Source organism: Phoca vitulina, unplaced genomic scaffold, assembly GCF_004348235.1.
Source record: "Phoca vitulina isolate PV1807 unplaced genomic scaffold, GSC_HSeal_1.0 scaffold47, whole genome shotgun sequence".
NCBI lineage: Eukaryota > Metazoa > Chordata > Mammalia > Carnivora > Phocidae > Phoca > Phoca vitulina.
Genome location: NW_022589750.1, coordinates 5,369,646 through 5,386,858, shown reverse-complemented (window position 1 = coordinate 5,386,858; position 17,213 = coordinate 5,369,646). Strand labels below are relative to the sequence as shown.

At 47.9% G+C, this 17,213-nt stretch overlaps 1 protein-coding gene across 1 annotated transcript in view; it reads right to left on the bottom strand.

Moving 5' to 3' along the window:
• SHISA6 (shisa family member 6) overlaps nucleotides 1-17,213 on the bottom strand; it is a gene marked incomplete at its 5' end in the record, with an annotated part of 270,201 nt that overhangs the window by 136,133 nt on the left and 116,855 nt on the right. The window contains one exon of the mRNA XM_032431681.1: nucleotides 7,408-7,503. Within this exon, the coding sequence (XP_032287572.1) occupies nucleotides 7,408-7,503 (96 nt within the window). The remainder of the gene's footprint in view (nucleotides 1-7,407; nucleotides 7,504-17,213) is intronic.

The window sequence follows — 17,213 nt, the reverse complement described above, 5'->3', positions numbered from 1 at the left end:
CTCCGTTGCCATGGAGACCAGATGCCTTCGGAGTTCTGTGCTTTATCTGGAGTCCGGCCTTGGAACACCTTGGCTTAGGGAAAGCCCACTCACTCCCCTGGCTCCCAGAGTGGGAAAATAATGAAGATGGATTTATTTCACCATAATGGTTAAGGGGTCCCCTTGCCACAATCCACAGGATGGTCTGAAGGCTCCTGATCAAACCCAGGTGTGGGGGCGGTGCCCTGCCCACCCCTTCTTTCTTCTCTAGAATTGAAGACCTCCTTCGAACCCTGGGTACCACAGGCAGCTGTGACAGCACCCAGGGTGGGCTGTCTACAGTCGTGTGGGGCCTGAGGAAGCAGGACCCTCACCTCCATTTTGACTGGCCCCTCCGCTTTATTCAGACCCACTCCCATGTTATCCCTTGGACCCTGTCGTGACCCAAAGCTTTGCCACCTCTTACGCTCTATCTTAGCCACCACACTGACCCCAAAGCTCTGGTCCTCGCATTCCCCTGCCCTGGCGTTTTATTCCCGGTAGAACATTTACCCAGACTCGTCACTGGCTAACACCTGTAGACTTTCTGCATGTTAGGACCCATCCCTGGCTTCGTCCCCTGCTCAACGGACAGGTGCCACTGGCCCAGACCCATCCCTCTGGATCACTTGCTTCTCGTCCTTAGATTTGGGGGCCTGAGCAGCTGGGGTGCCACCGCTGCCCCTGCCCCTCATTGCTGAGACTCCTGAACTAGCATCAGGATGGTCACTTCCATCTCTGATCTCAGCACCCTCCTCCGATGCCCCTAGCTCTTCTGTAGGTAGGGTGTACCCTCCTGCCTTAGCTTCTGCCTCAGACCCTATGGGGAGTCTGGCTGGGCACAGAGCTAGCCTGGTCCCCAGGAAGCGCCATTCAGACAGAATGAGGAGATCCATCCACTCAGGATCTTTCTGCAGGGTCTGGAATGGTCCTACAGGGCGGCAGCTTCCTACATTCTGGCCTTGTCTCAATCTCCCAGCTGATCTCAGGGGAAGTCCTGAGGACTCTGAGCACCAGGGGGCTGTGCAGAGGCCAGCTCCAGGCAGCAGCATCCTCAGTCTGAGTCTCTGGGCCCTAGAGATGGGTGTGGAAGATACTCTGAAGCCACAAGAACTGGGCCTGCTCATATGTCCTCATTAGGGTGACCAAGTGTCCCCGTTTGCCTGGGACTGAGAGGCTTCTCAGGACACAGGTTTTTCTGTGCTAAAACTGGAACATTTGGGGAAAACTGGGTTGGTGGACCACCCTCCCCCTCACTCAAGCTGATGACCTTGCTTCTCCAAATCGCTGAGCACCGATGGCATATGCCCACCTGCATGCACCTGGGGCCATATACTCTGCCTTCCATCTGCGGAGGATTTCTCTGGTGGATTTTGCTCCTTGTGGAGATCCAGCATCTCCATGGTGGATCCCATCTGCTCTCGTCTACCAAGGACACAACTTCTGAAACACCACCCATCCCCCGCCCCACGTCATCAATTTCCCCTTCTCTACTGGACCATTCCTACCAGCGAGCAAATACACTGGCACTTCTCCCCTCTTAAAACAGAGCAAAACAAAACTCTCTTTACATCACACTCTTCTATCTCCTGCCTTCGTTCCTACTCCGCTTCATGTTAAAACTCTAGAGGGTAGTCTGTACCTATAGTCTAGTCCGCTTCTCCCATTCCCTTATTTTAAAGATCTTTTATAGCTTTTTATCACGGAACATTTCAAACACATCCCCAAACAGAGAGGCTAGAGTAATGAAGCTTGCTCTTCTCATCACCCAGTCTGCCCCAATCACATAGAAGCACAGCCCAGACATCATCCATCCTCTCTTGCCTCCATCAGATACACCTGTGCCTCCCGCCCCCCACTCCCAACTGCTCTGGCAATGCTCACCGATGACCTCCATGTTACCAGCTCATACCTGGTGGTCACTGCTCAGGATTCCACTCACTGGACCTCTCTGTGGCTTAAACAGTTGATCACTGTCCCTCTTGGAAACACCTGTTTTGTTTTCCACTTGATTTCCAAGGTCCCACACTGCCCCGGTTGGCTTGCTTCCAGGTCCCTCCCCATCGCCCCAACCTCTCCATGTTGGGTGCCTGGTGGCTCCCTCCTGGAGCCTTGCTCACCTGGGGAGCGACACCCTCCCTAGCTGATTTCATGCGGTCTCCAGGGCCCACCCGCCAAAAACTCCCATGTTTCTATCCCCAGCCTGGACTTCTCTCCTGAACTTGACATTTCCGCATGGATGCTTTGATTAATAAGCATCTACAACTTAATCACCCCCAAGCTCTGCCTAAACCCTGTTCCTCCCGCAAATTTCCAGCTTCCTAATGCGTCAGGCCAAGACCATTTTGTCTTCCATCTTGCCCAGAATGGCAACCAGATCTTTAATAAATGGCCCACTGGCCCTGTGCGCTCAAGCCCCAGCCCTTGTCTGACCCCACACAATCTGGCTCCTTCTGCTCCTTCCTCCCAGCTTGGCCGGGAAGACCCCTCCCCCAAATCCAGGCAGTTTCGATCCTTTACCCCCTTCGGTCTGTGCCCAAAGGTCGCTTTTTCTCTGCAGCCTTGTGGGTGTTCTTTTATGAATTGCAACTCCCTCCCTTTCCCTGTCCTGTTTTGTTCCATAGCTTTGAACCTATCTGACATGCTTCGTATTTTTACTTCTTTCTATTGCTTCTCACCGGCCTGTAAGTGTGTCTGCTGTATCCTCAGGGCCTAGAACAGTGTCTGGTACACAGCAGGTGCTCATCGTACATGTTTCCCTGAAGGAGTCAATGACCAGGGGAGTAGCAGTGTCTGCTACCCTTGCTTTGGAGCTCCTGCCTTTTAGCAAAGGCTGCAGAGATTGCTCTCTGTTCCAAACTCACTCGCTTGCTCTCTCCCTCACACATACACACCCCCTCTATCTGGCTCCTGGCATGGTGGAAAGGGCCCGGGAAACAGAAATAGCAACGGGGAGACAAGCAAGGACCAGTTCATCACATTCACTATGCAAAATGCCCGAGTGCAGAAGACAGCCACAGTAACCATGTGAGCTTTGCTGTCACCACCACTCGCTGCCCGTAAGGACTCTCCCTGGCCTGGCCTGGGATACACGAGTGGAGCTCCCTGGAATTAATGTTACTGACATATGGAAGATTCTGGAAAGAATCTTCCCAGCTCTCTTGACCGACTCAAAAACAGCCAGCCCGACTGAAACGTTAACCAAAATGCTGAAGTCGAATAGGGTCTCTGTAAGTGTGTTCCTTTAGATGGACCCTGAAAATGTATCTGGGCAGACTGAGCTTCCTTTCTGGAAGGAAAGCCCCTGCTCATCTGGGGGTGGTGTCTTACTCCCGGTCCATCTTCTTTTCGTGTGACTTCCTGTCCTGCAAAAATGTGTGCCTCTAGTAAGAACAGCCACTGGCTCTGGAGTGCTTCCCATGCGTGCGTCCCGAGGAGCCGCTGCCCATTGAGGCCCCGGCCCTGTCCTCCTCCCTCCATCCCCGGCAGGATGTGTGTGGTTGGGAGCATGAGCTTTGGAAACAGGCCTGGATTTGGAATGAAACGGTACTGACTGCCTGACATTCACTTGTGCAAATTACTCAACTGCTCTACTTTGAGTTTTTCCCCCACCAAATGGGGATGACAAGAGCTCTCCCACGGGGTCATCATAATGGTGAAAATAAGACGGCATGTGTGGAAATGCTGGTACATAGTAAATGCTCAGCAAATAGGAGCCTTTATCATTGGGTTTCCATTGTGGCAGCCTGGGGGATGCTCTGGTTCCCTCAAGACTGTTCTGGGGTCCTATGTGGGGGGTCTGAGTAATCCTGTCCAATGAACAGAGAAAATGGTGTAGGGGGAACTTGTTCCAAACGCGTCGTCACTCTGATCAGCATCTTCCTTGGCCTTGACTTCCATTTACTCCTGGAGGCTGACTAATGGTTATGTGGCCTCCTAAGCTAAAATATGGGGTCTCCTAACAGGACAGAGATAGATCAGGGAGCTTTGGTGGCTTTGAACCTTCCAATGTCTCACTTCTGCAATCCCATTAACCAAAAAACATCCCCTTGTTTAGGCTTGGTCTCAGAAGGTTTAATTACCTGTGTACCTGTGGATCTCATTCTAAAGCATCCTCACCCCCAACTCTCTGAATTTGGATGAGCCACCACTGAAGCCAGGGTGGGTGCACTTCTCTCCCCATGATGCCTGAGGGGGCCTTTGAAATGGCAGACAGGGCTGGCGGCATCCAAGTATCCAAAGAAGGTTCCCAGCGCCGTTCAGAATAGGGACCAACAACACACGATTCTCAGATAATCAGAGTCTGCTAGAAATACATGTGAAATTCAGTGATGCAGGCTGGAAGGGCAATGGTATGACCTTCTAAAGGAGGCATTTGCTACCCCGTCAGTTCTGAGCGTCACGGTGGGGCCACATGGTGGCCACCAGAAGGCCTATCGCCAATGTAGGAAGAAGAGAAAATGGGAATAAAGGAAGAGGTACCCGACAGGCAGCAGAGGTGAAGCAGAAAGAAATAAATAGAAGAAGAAAAGGAAGGGCACAAAACACATGTGATGAACAATGGCCCCATGTTCGACACCCCTGGGGGGTTCCCTGCCCATGGCGTAATTCGATGGGGCCGCTTTGCTGAACTTGGTACCACTCAGAGCTGAACTTGGGTTGCTCTGACGGAAGGGAGGATGGAGCTGGGCCCCTTCCTAGAGATCCAGGCTGTGCAGGGAGAAAGAATTCTGATATTAGAAGGAGATCCCCATTTCCAAAGCTCCCCCCCAGCCCCAGTCTCCTGGCTCATGAAACTTTAGTTATTATCTCAATAGGAAAAGCCACACAAGGTACATTCCTGGAGGAGAGAGGAGGTTTCAGAGGCTGTGAGAGGAAGGGAATGATAAAGAGGATATGGTGGGGGTGATGACTGGTGGAGGCGGTCGGGCCATGCACACACAGGAGGGCTGCATGAGACGCGGACATGCTAATATCAGGGAAATCAGCAGCAGCCACGGCAAAGCCCCACACCCACGGCGGGACAGAGCCTCCCGGAATGACGGTGACCCAAAGGACAGGTAGGAATAGAGAATCACCTCTATGTTGCTCTGATGGAGGTCTATCTAGTTCCTTTGGGAGCAGCCTGGTGTCCACCACCTGATAAATGCACGATCTGGCTCCCCTCTGGCTCGGGTCCCAAGTCCTCTTATTCTCGTCCTTTCTACCCTGCTTTATTCGCACCAGCCCCCTTCCTACTTCTTGGCGCCACAAGAAAGCTTCTACCTCAGGGCCGCCTTCCTGTCGCCTCTGCCTGGGATGCGGGTCTCTGCCCAATTACCACGGTCTCATCCAAGCTGCCTTTCCCTCCAAGACTGGCTCCCTGCCGCAGCATTCCCTGCCTCGCACCTGCCTGGGGTTTTCCCCTTGCCCGCGCCGTCAAGAATTTATTTTGTCTGCTTCCCCCAGTGGAATAGGTGTTTCACACAAGCAGATTCTATTTTGTTTACTTCTGAATATTGCTCAGCACCGAGCAGGCCTCGTGAAGTATTTGTTGAATGAATGTATGAACCCAAAGCGGCAACATTTACAATATACATACGGAGTTCTTTAGATTGAGCTATTTGGTGTTTCAGCTGCAAGAAGGGGTAGGGGTAAGGGTGGGAAACCAACAACTGCCGTTGAGAAGGCTTGGTAAGAGCTGCCATGTTCTGTTTGAGAAATTCAGATCTGTGGCTCTGCCCCATGGATTGTAGGAGTGGGGTAGTCAACCTCCAAGATGGCCCCCAGGGATCCCTGGCACCTGACATTACCACCCTTGTGTAATTCCTTCCCATCTGGAATAAAGCTGACTTGTGTCACCAATAAGATATTGAGCAAATGACAGTGTGTCACCAACAGGCTTGGTCATAAGAGACATCGAGCTTCTTTCTTTCTTTTCCTTGGATCACCCCCTCTGGGGAAGCCCAGCCACCACGCTGTGAGGACACGCAAGTAGCCCATGCAGAGAACGTCGTGGGGAGTAGGGAGGGGAACGGAGGCTTCCCGCCAACAGCCAGCACGATGTGCGTGAACGATCTTGGAAGCCGGTCCTCCGCCCCAGTCAAGCCTTCAGATGATGGAGCCCCTGCTACAATGTTGACTGGAACCTCATGAGAGACCCCAACCCAGAAGCATTTAGCTCAGCTGCTCCCGAATTCCTGGCCCGCCAAAACTATGCCAGATAATACATTTGTTCGGTATTGTTTTAAAATGCAACATCTTAGATCTGTGTAATTTGTTGCAGAGCAGATGACGTGGGGGTGGGGGCTGGCCGTCCTAGCTTTGAGCTGAGACGGGTACGACTAAGATTGTGTCTTTCGCTGGTTCACCGTGCAGCCCAGCTCCCCTTCTGGTCCCAATTTGATTCTGCAACTTCGAGTAGCCACCTGTGTCCTCAATAAACTTTATTTAGACACAAAGAGACACAACAGAAAATACATACACAGATACAGATATATATATGTATATATATATTTTTCTCTATAGGATGAACAAACATCACACAGGGAATTTAAAAAGTAGTTGCATGGAATGTAAGAAAAAATTGCAAAGTTCCTTGGTCGCTCACACTTAAAACAGACACATATTTCAGAGGCAGACAGGGATAGAGCATCCCTACAACAGAATTCACAGTTGATCTATAACAATACACAGGTGTTAGGAAGGTAGTCAGGAGTCAGGGATCCAGTTACTCTTGATATGACAGAATGCTCACAACACTAGGAGGACTCTGTTTAAACAAAAGACAGAATGGAGGATTCCATATCCCCCCCCACCCCTGCACAGATGCTCTGCAAGCTGTCAGTAGGGCAAAAAGCAGCTCAGCAGAAATGCCACGTAAACGTTCATCTTGAGGCTTCAAGGTCTGCGTAACCTCTACCTCTGGGTTCACACCGCAGAGTTTATACAGACATACTTAGGGACACTGAAACTCTCGAACATGCACGCTGGTTCCAAAACCCACGGTATAGAACGTTGGCATCAGTTTATAAAATGTGGCTTTCAAACGGAAAAGGGGTAAGAGCCGAGAGGAGAACACACACTTTGCAAATGGTGCCCCGCCCACTGGCAGTTTCCTACCAGGTTGCCTGTGGTCCTTCCCACAGGGTCCCTGGCCTCTGGGTCCCGCTCCTCGCCGGGGTGGAAGGCGGGGGGCGGGAGCGATGTCTCTGGCAAGTCTATGGCCCTCTAACGTCCCACCTGTGACCTGTCAAAAGCCACGTATGTCACCAGGACCAGCTGCGTGGTACCACCCCTTGCTTCTCCCTGTCCCGGACAAGCCTCTGGCCTCCACATCATCTTCGTGTTTCAGAGCGGGGCTCCCCTAGGCAACCTGTGTGTTTTAGTAAAAAATGGTTTCCACTGTACCCTTCGTGTGTCCTCTTCCTAACGTGACAAATCCAGAGGAGATGAAGTTATGGAGATCGGGTCCTCCACTTCGGTAAGCATCCTTCCCATAATGTCCTGCAAGAAGATGGGGCAGAGTTATCTGGAAGACTCATAGCAGCAACAATAAGGCGAGCGAGGCAGCTCCCACTCACCCGGCCAGAGTGAGGAAGTCGGTGGCAAACCAGGCAGCTAAGGCAGGAGGGAGAATCCGTCAAGAAAAAAAATATATGTATTATTTTATAAACACATATGATATATATTACAAATATATATACCACATATATAAAAAGTATATATATCAGGTATATATACATGTATGTGTGTGTATATATACGTGCATATATATATATATGTAGTTGCACAACAAAGACGAAAGTTCTGGAAACGATACACAGAAAGCAGAGGGGAAAGGGGTACATGTGGCTTGATTTTGGCATTTCTGACCGAGCGCACCAGAACATCGGTGTGTTTGCCCCCACCATCCTGCCTGTTGTCCCAGCTTCTTCCAGCTTGCCTTACTCATTTGTTTTCTTTCTTTCCAGAGCATGGAGGCTGGGCTAAGTCTGGCCGGGGATGCTCTCTCTATGTGCCTGTTGGTAAGTCCCACCACATCCTACGGGGCTACAGCCTCGCGGCTTAGGAGAGATGCAGCGTCAGCCGACGAAGGCGGGCAGAATGGTGGTTGTCAAACACTGGGAAAATATTTACTGCTTTTCTCTCTCGACTTTCCGCAATAAGATCTTATTCCTTGTCAGCCTAATGTAGCCATCTACCCGTGCGTGGGACTGGTCTGGGGAAAGGTGAGTATGGGCGAGGACCCTGGGAGAAGAAATTCAAAGAGAAAGTGAGTAACATTCTGCTTCTGACGTTCGAAATGGGATTTCACAATGCTCTTGAAATACAGGTAGGGTAAAGAAAAAAGGACTCCGTAAATGCCATCCTGAGGCATAGACCTAGGAACATGGAGAAAAGCCGTCTTGTTGTTGTGTTGCTACAAGAGCTCATTAAAAACTACTTAGAAGTAAGACAGTGTGCAGAATTATGCAGGATGTAAGGTTAGGTTAAAAAGTGGACAGAAAATGGGGCACCTGGGTGGCGCAGCCGACTCTTGGTTTCAGCTCAGGTCATGATTCACAAGGTCGTGAGATCGAGCTCCGCATAAGGCTCTGCGCTGGGCGTGGAAACTGCTTGAGATTCTCTCTCTCTCTCTCCCCCTCTGCCCCTCCACCCCCTCTCTTTTCCTCTCTAAAAAAAAAAAAAAAAGTGGACAGAAAATGCTATATTATATATGATCACAATGCTGTAAAGAAGTCAAACCAGAGCATTAAAAAAAAAAAACAAGATTGAAAGAAAACACATCCAACTGCCAGTAAAAACACTGCCAACTGCCTTCAGATAATTAGAACTTGCGTCTTACTTCTCTCCTTTCAGTGCTTCCATATTTTCCAAGCTTTTTTTTTCCTTTAGTAAGTATGTCTTTTTTATAATATAAATAAGTAAAATAAATTGCTAATGAAAAAAAAAGTATGGTAAATGTAAAGACAACCCAAATCACATCTTTTCTTAACAGGGCGCCCTCCGCCTTGGTAGATCTCAAACACAGGTGCATACTGGAACCATCTAGAAGCTTCTAAAAATGCAAATGTCCAGACATAACTCCGGGGATTCTGATTCCGTTGATCGGGGTCTGGGCTTAGGCAATGACATTTTTAAGAAGGTCTCTAGCTGATTCTAATGTGCCACCAGGAAAGAGAACCATTGCCCTAGGGTAAATGGAGAGATACCTAGGTTCAGTTTATTCAGGTGGGTTCAAAGAACACTTGTTGGACCCTCGGGGGTGCTTGGCACCACCCACGATCTAGTTAGTTTTGGGTTCCAGAGTCCTCTCTTCCTTCCCTCCCGGTTCCTTCCTCCTTCTCCCATATCAAGAGTCCTCAAACCTGAGTGTGCATCAGAAAAACCAGGAGGGCGTGTTAAAACGGACTGCTGGACCCACTCTCGGAGTTTCTGATTCAGGAGATCTGGGACCAGGGCTCAAGATTTTGCATTTCTATCAAGTCACCCAGTGAAGCTCTTGCTGTCGGGTCTAGGGACCAAACTCTGAGAACCACTGTCCTAGCGCACAAGGAACTTGAGAGAATTTTGCCACCATTTCTGTCATGCCCTCCACTCTGGAAGAGATACTCATTCTTCAGGGCGCACAGCCTTCCACGAGGAGCTCTCTGGCTACGAAATACTGTGGCCACGACCCAGAATTCGACAGAATAGAATTATTAGAGCTAAGAGACGTCTACCCAGATCCCAAGCCATGTCAGAGCTCCAGAAACCGTCTCTAGCACCTGGAGCAATGCATCTTCATCAGGGATGAAGGGTTCAGGGGGGAAGGGGCGTGTGGAGGGGTGTGCTGCAGGGAGAGAGGGACCCCTATCCTGTAACATGGTCATTTTCTCCCCACCCCACCCCCAGCAATGGCTGGGCAGGAGAAGGAAGTCACAATTCAGAACTGTCATAAATTTGGACCTCATTAATTCAGAACCTGCGATGCATCCTGCAGAACTGGGGCTGGTTTATTTCTGTGCTCTTTTATAAATAAAATTTTTGATAAACAAATCAATACCGAGGAAGATGGAGCATAAACAGTGCCTGTGTTACTTACAAATCATTCTTATCTGTCAGCTGGAACAAGGTCCCTCGGGACTGAATGTTGCCCCAGTGTCTTGGGGCTCTGCTTTGTCTAACAAGCAATGCCAGTTTTCTGATCACCTACTATGCGCCAGGCAGAGAGACAGAGCCTCTGAACATACAGCCTAAGGGTTGGTTTTGGGTTTTTTGGGTTTTTTTTACATCATAGTAGCAAATTTGTAGCATAATGCAGTTTAACAGAGATTTTTCAAAAGGACTATTATCTTAAAATTTTAATCACGACTGCATACGCATGTTGTCTATTCTATTATGATGCCCCCATTTACCGATGGAAAAATGGAAGCCAGAGGAAGATGACTGAGCCAATGGTAGCTTCCAGTTCCTCTCACTCCAAACTGCGTGTCCCTTCCATCATGAACACCTGGCTCCATGTACTCCCCACAAGAGCCTTGTGAAAAGGTCACGTTCCCCAAGTTCACGGAGCTAGTCAGCGGTAAATCCCCAAGCCCCGCCATCTTTGTACCTCACCTCACGGTCTGAATGGTCACAATAGCACAGTTGTGACTCTTCTCTTGTGCTTGAACCCAGTGGAAACGCTACCTTGGGGAGCGGTCTGCCTGGTGATGAGTAAGTTCATAGAAGCTGGAGCCCAGGTGGGTCAAGCTTCAACACTGAGGCTCTGAGTTGAGTAAAGGTAAAATATGCTGAGGGGTCAAGACCAAGAGCAGGTGGCGGGAATAAAGAATGTTATGGTCAAATCGGCTTGGAAAATACTGAGTTACATGACATGAAAAGGAAGCGTGAACACCGAGTCTAGGGATCTGTCAATGAGCACCCACCTGTCTAGGGAGAACTGATAATTTTCAAAGGCATCTCTTAGGACACTTGTGTTGGGAAAGCTGCCCGTGACATTGAGTGGGAGAAGACAGGGTGAGAGCTTCAGCTTCTGTTGGAGCTGAGGTCCTCACACTTGAGCACTCACTGGATGGCTGAGCCCCAGCCCCGGGATTCTTGATGTACTAGGTCAGAGGTAAGTTCCATGTATGACAAGTTCCCAGGTGATGCCGCTGAAGGCCACAGGCTCAGGGACCACACTTTATGAACCACTGTGCTGGAACGACCAACAGGTCCCTCTTGAGCTGGATCCAGGGCCAATGCTAGGAGGTCAAGGTCCAGAAGGATCCACATTCTCTCTACCCTCCAGAGAAAGGGTTTTGCATGAGCAAGGGCAGCATGATGAGAAGAACGATCAGTAAAACCAAAGCCCTGAGCAGGTGAGTGGGGTGAACAGAGGGAGTCAATGTCCCCTCTCTGCCCCGGTGATGCGTGCAGTCCGGCAGTTGGAGAGATGTGTGATATGAAGGGGTATCACAGAATTCTTTAGACATAACACAAAGAACCATGCCCTTCTCCATCTGGCAGCCACCACCCTAAGTCTATGCCCTTCCACTTGCCATTGAGGCAGGAAGCCGAGCAGTACTCCGCCCAAGAGAAAGAGCATTTCCAGGGAAAGAGCCATACGTCCAGCAGAGCTCCCAGCAGAGGTAAGCGAGAGCTCTGTGAGCACTCTTGCTGAGTAGCATAAGCATGCCCAGGTCCTGGTACAGACACACGCATGGCCACGGCCAGGAACAAGGGTGGTTTGAGGCTGCAAAGGGCACCTGCCGCCACCTGCTGAACCCCAACTGTGCAAAGAAGCACCTGGGTGGATTCTCTACCCTTGATTCTGCCACTGCTCTCTCACCGACACCAGCATCCAGAAGCCTGAAGTCACAGGGCCAGCACTGAGGTTCAAGTTCAACGCGCCCCCCCCCCGCCCCGCAACCGGCAGGAGGCACTGAAAGCTAAAGAGAGGTCTGAGGCTGAGTTCCTGGAGCCTCTGCGAGGCTGGTGGCCCTGGCAAGGCAGCGACTCTGAGTGACTACAGGGCAAGTTTCTCTGTAAAAGAGATCTGCTGCAAGAAACAGGAGGAAAGGAGGTAATATCTGAATGGTGGTTTCAGGTAAGACGTAAGAGCGGTTTGCCTCTGTGAAGTTAGATCAACAGCCAAGGGAGGGAAAGAGATTGACCAGGATGGTTTGCCTGGGTTGCAAACACAGCCAACAGAGTGTGCATCCTGAAGGAAATCAGCACAGTAAATCCCAACGAGAGATGCAATGAGCACTCAGGGGGGAAGAGGACAAAGAGACAGCAACGATGGGAGAGAAGAGACAGAGAGGACGAGTCAAGGCATTTCCATCAATTTCCAACAGTATTCGCAGAAGAGACACAGAAGGGATAATTCAGAAGCAATGATTAAAAGTTAATAGATTTTTTTTTTTTTTCCCTGAGCAGATGGGAAGACTTTAGTCTTTAGATCCAAAGACAAAAGGCAAGATCAAGCAACACATGCCTTAGAAGGGACCAAAATCTAGATATCTGGTGAAATGCCTTTTAAAAATATAAAATAAATAAACAAACAAATAAATAAATAAAATTTTAAAATAAAGGAAAATGCCATCTTCATAAAACACTTTAAAAAGTGGGGGCAGGGGGAGCGAAGCAACCTTTTAAAGAATTTTGAGACCTTATATAAGGCACTGAGAATAATGCGAAACTTGCTAATATTTTTGAGTAGAGATGTTTTGATTCCATTCCTCCAAAACTCATCGAAAATAATGAAAAGAAAGGAGAAGAGGAAAAAAGTTCCACAGGTGGAGAAAAATATCAGACTTTTCATTTAATGGAGGTAGAACACCTGGGGAAAATACATATACAGAAACACAAAAAAGAAAAAAAAAGATACACATGAAAATCAGTTCAAAGGGGACTAAAGACCTAAGTGTGAAAAACCAAACCTTAAACCTGCGAGAAAAGAATAGTGGGCAGTCCATTCATGATCTCAAAGTAGGGAAAGATTTTAAGACAAGGAGCAAAAAGCACAGACTAAAGAGGAAACAAGTGAGCATTTTTAAACCATGAGAGCATTTTTAAACCGTCAAAATCAGTCACGAAGCTGCAAGTCAAAGGCTAGAAAACATATATTTACATTCACATCCAAGACCCATAAAGAACTTCAAATTAATGAGAAGATAAAAGAACACAACAGAAAACACAGGCCAAAGAGATGAACAGGCAAATCATAGCAGAGAAGACCCAAAGGGCCGATTCACATAAAGTGGTGTTCAATCTCACAAGTAATCAGGGAAATTCAAATTAAAGCCATAATGAGATATCATTTCATACCCAGCAGACTGGGAAGAGTGAAAAAGCCTGACACTTCGGACAAGGGTAAGTAGGAATGAGAACCCTTGCATGCTTCCACTGGGAGTGTAAAATGGTAAAACCGCTTTGGAGATTTGAAGATGGATGTACGGTAGAAACAGCAATTCCCCCTTCAGGTAGATAAATCTTCACACATATGCATAAGGAGATATGCACGAGCATGTTCATATGAGTATTGTCTGTAATAAAGACAAATGGAGGGGGCTCTATATTCCTACCAAGAGAACAAGTGATAAATGGTGCTATCCTCATATGATATAATCCTATACTACAGTTCAAATGGAATGAACCAGAGATCTAAGTAGCAACATGGAGGACGGCCCATTATAATGCTGAGTATACTAAGCAAAGCGAGGAAAAACAGGATGCCATCATCTAGAGAGAGTTATAAAACAGGCAATACAACACTCTAAATTGTTTCAGGATATGTGCAAATGTAGTGTTAATACAAGTACAAAGAGATTCGGGGAAATGATAAATACTTCAGAACAGATACTTCTAGAGGTAGGGAGTGAAATGTAATTGAGGAAAAAAGAGTAGATGAGGTGCTTCTGTGTTTTATTTCCTATGCTGGGTAGTTGGGGACATCATTAATTGTTAAATAATTCTTTATTAGATGATAGATGAATGCATAGATGATGGATGGATGGATGGATGGATGGATGGGTGGATGGATGGATGGAGAGATGGGATGGATGGATGGATGGATGGATGGATGAATGGACAGATACAGAGAGATGGATGGATGGATGGGTAGATAGTTTTTAGTTAAGAAACTGTAACCCAAATATTTTATTCACCACCAAATTGTCCCTCAACAATAAAGGAAACAAAGAGTCTCCAGTTTTAAGAACTCAGAGACTAAAATACCCTCGAGTTCTTCTTGGGGGAGGGGCAAGGTGGCCGATGATGAAATCCATCAAGCAAGAAGTAAACCTATAGATCACAGACGTATTTATTTATAATCTTCAAGCAGTACCCAAATCCCAAAATTCAAAAAGAAAAGATCGGTAAATCAGATTACACATTTGTAACATTTAACCAATTGGCTTTATTGACAGAAAGAAACTTCAGTGGTACTGGATTTGCCCTGGAAAATCTGGTACGCAAACGGGGTGATAAAAGTACATTATGGCGATGAAATAAAACCAAAAGTAGCTTCCGTGGTCAGAGGAGCAGCTCTCCATCTTTAGAGCCTGCTTGAAATGCACAGCATGCACTCAGAACAGACAGGGAGCTGGTCTCTGAAAAGCCGAAACGGTTCTAGGGCCCTGCTATGCAGCCACTCTCCAGCTGAACTTCTCAGTGGAAAAATGTGACAGAGACAGAAATCAAAACACATGGTAAACCCTAGGAAAATATTTTCAATACACGTGAGAAAGGACCTTCCCTTTGTTTACCTCCACAACACTCATTCATACCAATAATAATAAAACCCTAAAAAAAGTGCACAGGGGATATATGAATAGGTAATTACATCCCCCGGGGGGGAAAAAAAAGAAAAGAAGGTTTTTTTGGAAGACCATTGGATATGTAAAAAATACGATTAACCTTGAGTCACAATTAAGGAAATGCAGGTCAAAATATAAAGGACCTTTCTAAAAAATGAATTGATTTTGGGGCGCTTGGGTGGCTCAGTCGGTTAAGCGTCCCTGACTCTTGGTTTCGGCTCAGGTCATGATCTCAGGGTGGTGAGATCGAGCCCCATGTTGGGCTCCCCGCTCAGGGAGTCTGCTTGAGATTCTCTCTTTCTCTCCCTCTGCCACTGCCCCTCCCCCTCCCCACACTCTCTCTCTCTCTCTCTCAAATAAGTAAATCTTTAAAAAAAACTAATCAATTTGGCAAAACTTAAGCCTTCCATGACACCCAGCGCAAGGAGGATGGGCTCTCTCATTGTGGCTGAAGAGAGTAGAAATTAGTGGTGCTTATTTGAAGGACGAGCTTTTGACCTGGCATCTCCCTGCTAGGAATCTGCCCTACATACATGCCTTCCAGTCTTCCCATAATCTAAGAATCAGGCCAGACATTGACTGCAGTAGTTTCTGGCAATGGGCAGCTAAGAAAACCAGAATCCATGAATGTCGTGGAGTATCATGCAGCCGTTACAAAGATGAGGTCAGACCGTATGTGCAGATGTGGGAAGATCTCCAAGACCAAATTAAAAAAAAAAAGAAAGAAAAAAGCAAGGTGTGGAGCAATGTTTCGGTAGGATCCTTTTTATACAAACTAGAATGAAAACAATACAGAGAGGATACATAGAGACCCGTTGCGAGTAGGATGGTTGCTACGAACAATATTTTTTTCCTGCAAATAATTATGTCCACAAACTACTAAAAGGTCCTTTCCTTTGGGGAGAGGTCCTGGGAGGAAGGAAGTGAGGTGTTCACCTTGGAGTTTTATTACTTTCTCTACTGTCTGAACTTTCTACACACATCTATGGGTTATTTTTTATTTTTGTACTATTTACAGAGTTCATCTGGGATTAGGGAGTGGGATCATGGGCCATTCTTTGTTTTTGTCTTTGTACTTCTTTATGTGGGGGAAAAAAAAACTCTAATAAATGTCATTTTATCAAAAGCAGTACAAGGGCCAGGAAGTGAGAGGGGCCACTTCTCCTTGTGTAAATGACAAGGCATTTATCAAACACGGATTCTAATAACCACCTGGCAGGAGGGTGGCGAGGATTAGATGAGATCCCGGGTATAGATCGTTTTGCCTAATACTCTACACCAGTAAGCCTCAACAAATGGGAGCTGCTATTCACATCAAGACTACAGTCTTTCCTCTTTCTCATGCAGGGAACTCCGTGGGGTCCTCTTACTCTGCGTCTGCCCCAAGCTGACCTCGGGCCAGAGAGAGCTAAGAGCAGAAGAAGCTGGACAGAGCTTGGACTTTGCTATCTTGCCTGAGGGCTCTTTCCCAGAGAAACCCCAAAACTCCTTCCGGTTTCCAAGAGCTCACACCCATGTCTCCACAAAGGGGAGGGGGCTGGGAGCCGGGAGGGCCTGAGTTCCTCCGTGTAGTCACTTTCTGCTACGTGAACGAGGCTGCTCTGAGCTCGCTCCACCAAGGTAAACAGGCAGGCCAGGTCTAATTGCAGATTGCACTGACAATGACTATTTACTAGTCTAAAACTCTCGAGAGAGCAGCTACTGGGGATGCTTTATTTTATGTGTCAACTCTAGTGTTTGCTCACACAAGCGCATGGGGACCGTCTCCTCCAGAGTCTGTGGAGTTAGCAGGGCTGTTGACAAATACTCTGCCAATGCCACAGATCTGCCCTCTGGAGTCTCCCCTCTGCAGGCTCAGTAGCTGGGAAACCTGGGGATGGTTGAGGTCATGTGTCCCCAGCCGTGAAGGTCAGCAATCCCACACTGAGCCAACACTCTCCTGTGACAAAGAAGGAAATACGAACCCAGAGAGGGTGAGTAGAGGCATTCTCAAGGCCACACAGGTTGATGGTTTTGGATACCGAACCCTCAACTCTTGACTTTCAAGATGGCGCTCTTCATCCTATCATTCTGCTCGAGGAAAGCAGAGGCTCTGGTCAGACAGATCAGGATCACAAGCAGGGTAGGGTGGGGAGCAAAACCCAGAATACATCTTGATAACCACCCCACTGGGGGGGGCCAATCCTCCAGAAAGTCATTCCTAAACTAACCCTTTTCAATTCAAATTAATGTCCCTGAACCATCAGTTTTGTTGGTTTGGATTTAAGAAAACTGGTACTTTGTGTTTGAAAGCAAAACGAAGAAACAAACAAAAATATAAAGATGTCCTCTGTAAAGGTCTCCAGCTGTGCCCAAGGGCAAACTCGAGGTCAACTTTATCCGCTGCAAGAGGGGAGCTCTTGCTGTGGTCTCCTGTATCTCACACAG